Source organism: Colossoma macropomum, unplaced genomic scaffold (assembly GCF_904425465.1).
Source record: "Colossoma macropomum unplaced genomic scaffold, Colossoma_macropomum, whole genome shotgun sequence".
Lineage (NCBI taxonomy): Eukaryota > Metazoa > Chordata > Actinopteri > Characiformes > Serrasalmidae > Colossoma > Colossoma macropomum.
In genome coordinates this window covers 58,749-63,048 of record NW_023494851.1, presented here as the reverse complement: position 1 = coordinate 63,048, position 4,300 = coordinate 58,749, and the positions used below count along the sequence as shown (strand labels likewise).

Here is a 4,300-nt window from a genome sequence, read left to right as displayed (position 1 = left end):
CTCTTTTGCATCTTCTCTAGGAGACACAGGTTGTATGGTTTCCAGAAGGATGTCTTCAGCTTACTCTAGCCCTGTTGCCCCACATGACACAGCCTGTCACAGCTTTGTATGCTATACACAAGGAAAACTCCCTCACTGTACTTGAAACGCTGCTCTACATTACCAACCCAGAGCTGTAGAGATCATTAAAACTGCTTAATGAATGATGTTCACTGTGCAGGACTATTTGCTATGAGCACTCATTCTCATCTCTCATAATGTACGGTACATAAACAAAAACAAATTCCAAATTGTCAGTCCAACTTTGTGCTATGGATATCACCAAGTTATTTTCTCTCAGGGTCCAGATCGCTCCTTTTACTTCATCTCTCCTCACAGCAATTTCCAGTTTTATATCATAGAGTGACAGTCAAAGACTCGCTCAGTGCTTGCTGATATTCGCATTTTCGCTTTTGCATTACATTGGCAGCAGCCTTGAATTCCAGGTGATGTCATAACATTTGGAACCGTTTAGATTTACCACTGTGCAATCAGCCCTCACTCTTAAAGGACGTTGATCATTTTTTCTATCGAATCAGAGATAACAGCTATATAGGGCATTGATTAAAAAAATAAAGTGGGAATTCAAATAAGCATTTAGGTTTTTGGTAATTGTACCAGTATGCAAGTAGTTTGTAATAACAGAATCATGACAGGGACCATGACTGACAGAACCAGAACCTACTGATAACACCAAGTACAATTTGTCTTAAAACTGGCAACTTTAAATAAAGATATATTTTATTAGGTCAGTCAAATGAAAATTCTTCACCTTGGAAAGAACAGACTCAGTTCAACCTTTAATAGCCATTGGATTTTTTTTTAGCAGGATAGCTGTCTTTACTTAAGAGTGTTCATGCTTTGTTGACTGCTAAATGCCAACACTGCTTGCTTTGAAAGTGGTATTTGGTTAATTTGATTAATCAACGAAATACCATTTATATTCAATTCCAAAGTTGCATAAAAAAGATGGCAAAGTATCTGATAGTGGTAGAAGTACAGTGAGAGAGAGTTCTGCTCTGCATTAGCTTGCCTGATTTTTTTGAAAAGTGTCCCTTTAATACGTGAAATACAAATGATGGCTTGGCCCCCCTGAGGCTTAGTAAACATCTTTTGATTGATGTTAATGAAGTTTTTAGGCAGAGCACAAACACAGCAAAGCAAAAAGAATCTGGTGTTCTATCAAATGCTAAAATTAGCACTGTCAGTCAGTTGATTTTACAATAGTCCCAAGGCACAAACACATTATTTCATTACAGGTATATTACATAAATATTCTAAGAGCACCCTTCTAAGTTAAATAGTTATGGGACTGAGGAAATGAAGTGGGGGCTCTTGCATTTGGATGATCAAACAACTAATAACTTTATAGTTGCATGTAGATGTCTTACATTGTCAAGGTGATGAAAAAATGGATAATAAAAATAATGCTTTTTAAATCTACAGCTATAAAAATGCTCATGGACAGTCATAACAAATATTCTGCTTTTTTTCTATTCAAAATCATAAAACGTTACACTTCTGGACATTTAAAACACTTTTTAATTTGCCAGTATCAGTTTATTTTTTGTGAAGTGGATGAACAGAATGTCTCTGAATATTAAATGTTCTTTGAAAGAGAAAATTAACTCTCCTCTTGAGCTCTTTGGTCTTTAGTGAGTAGATGATGGGGTTTGTACAGGGTGGGATGCAGGAAGATAGTGACAAACCCACTATTCTCACATCTGGGTTAATCCCAACTCGGAAAAGTCCAATCATAAAAATGACCAGAATGGGAATATAGAAAATGGCCACAAGTATAAGATGCTCTGTGCATGTGGCCAGAGCCTTAAACCTGCTCTCCACACTTTTCATTTGGAACACAGAAAATAAAATGCATGTATAAGACAGAACTATGAAACTCAGTGGTACAAAAATACATACTGAGCTTAAGACTGTGGCGAAGGTCCACTGCAAAGAATTATCATTACAAGCTAGTCTGAAAACTGGTGCGTAGTCACAGAAATAGCTGTTCACCTGAACTGAATTACAAAAAGACAGGTACGTCATACTTGAAGTAGAGACAATAGTGACTCCATGGCTTAATGTCCACATTGCAGCTACTATAGTAGTCATGGTGGTGGTGGTGTTAATGGAGTTCTGTCTCAAAGGTAAACAAATTGCAATTAAACGGTCAAAAGCAAGAATAGCGATAGAAAATGATTCAAGTGTTAAAAAGGCATAGCACATGTACATTTGCACTAAGCACAATTTATATTCAATGAAATTGTCTTTGAGAAGATAAATCTTAATCATACTGGGGATGAGAGATGTGCTGAGGACCAGATCAACCACTGCCAGGTTCCCCACTGCAATGAACTTGGGAACATGCAAATGATGGTCCATACAAATGATACAGATCACAAAACAGTTAGAAATTGCAGTTATGACATAAATAAGAGCTAAGAAAATAACATATATATTTGTGTAAGGGAAGCCGATCAACCCAATTATAAAAAATCCTGGAGGATGAATCAGAGAGTCATTCCGCATTAAAGCTGTGGAGCTCTGCATACTCCTCGTCTTCCTCTTTCGCTTGCTTGTGCTCTGTTCTCACTGGGAGGCACTCTATTCCAGCTGTGAATGTAATGTTAACCATAAACTGCCTTCAGTTAAAGATCAGGTATTGGAGACATTTCCATATATCCTTTGTTTAAATGTTGTAGAGTAAACAGGGAATGTTTTTTGTAGTTAATATAATGAGAGAGGTCAACACTAAGAGCCTCAAAGAACTCATCCTTCTTTCAAAATATATAGCCCAGAAAGATCTCCAGAGGTATTATTATAATGGAAGTAACACTAATTTAGTAAAGCATCTTGATAGGAGCCAAACTAATTACAGTGCATGAAATTTAGTCATCTGAGACTAATTATACAATGTAGATTCCTGTGACCAATTATCATATTTATATACAATAAATAGAAGACATTTAAAATTGGCACCATAATATGAAAGTCTGAAAGAAGTAATGGACTGAAATTCTTTAATTCAAATGTGTACATCATTTTCACACAATTAAAAAAAAAATATTCCATTGGTAACACTTTACTTGAAGGGTGTCTAGATAACACATTCATAACATCTTACTTAAACACTTTATAACGTTAATAAATGTTAATCAACATATATAAAGTATATGTTTCACATGACAATAACATGAACTACTATAAACTGCTACTTTTACTGAGATACATTTTGCAAAGTATAAGTCCTCATTTTTTTTTATCTCAAAAAAGTATATGATTTTCAGTAAAGTTATTTCTGGACAGCCAAAATAAAAATGACCCGGCTTTATTCCTTTGGGCTTTAAATGTTTAGACACTCAGGCATGTTTCACCTATATTGTCTTTTTAATGACTTCTTTCTAACTATATTTGTTTTTTCTGAAGCATTTGCTGCTTTGCATGTCACTTTACTATATGGACAGTAAATCACTCAAAAATCTGATCCTTAGTATCAGGTGGTGGGACTCATTGCACTAGATAAATAAAATGCATCCATTCCCTGTAGATGCTGGATAGCCATATAAGTGTAAGTAGACTACTTTGCATTACTTGTCCTTTACGCACATTCTTTCCAGATTCCCTGAATCTTTTGTTATTATTCATATAATACCTAAATACCTAAAACCTTGTAATCACTCATTGATGTACATAATTTTATACTGTTGAGTTTTTGCTGATGCATTTTTGGCAAAGTGGTCTTGACCCCACTACTGAGTAGCATGACAAACCCTCTAACTGCTGTTGTCAGAGAACAGAGAAGAGAAAAGACTTGCTTGTTAATTATATGTCCAGTACAGGCTAGACGTAAATGGACCAACGTGTTTCATGCCTGCTGTGGCAAAATGCTTTTACCTATGATAATTAGGTTTAAGTTTGCTGTGTTTTTTCTCATCTTTGTACAGCTCAACTTTCTGATTTTAACTTGGCTTTATCATCTTCTCTGCATAGAAGTTGTGTCTGTGGTACATGGACGTATGATTTACAGTGCAAGTGCTGCAGTGTTGGTTTTGATTGTGTGAATCCAGCTCTCTGATTGATTGCTATTGCTTTGTATCAGGGTGGAAGTGTTGAAATACAGGGTGATAACTGCACTACTGTTAGGAATAGCCTATAGCCTGATGACCCTGTAATGACCCTGCTGGACATCACTGTGTTTTGAAATTGTATCTATGAAGTTTGCCTATATGTAACTACTGGTCTTAAAACAAGTCTCACT

The 4,300-nt window shown here is 35.8% G+C and overlaps 1 protein-coding gene across 1 annotated transcript; it reads right to left on the bottom strand.

The window, feature by feature from the left end:
* Positions 1-1,599: 1,599 nt before the first annotated feature.
* LOC118800314 (olfactory receptor 52K1-like) lies at positions 1,600-2,604 on the bottom strand. The gene has a single exon (XM_036560516.1). It carries the CDS (start codon positions 2,590-2,592, stop codon positions 1,600-1,602), a length of 993 nt encoding a protein of 330 aa, XP_036416409.1. The 5' UTR covers positions 2,593-2,604.
* Positions 2,605-4,300: the final 1,696 nt, after the last annotated feature.

Coding starts and splice junctions, on each gene's coding strand:
- LOC118800314 (XM_036560516.1), bottom strand. CDS start 2,592: ATGCAGAGCTCCACAGCTTTAATGCGGAATGACTCTCTGATTCATCCT.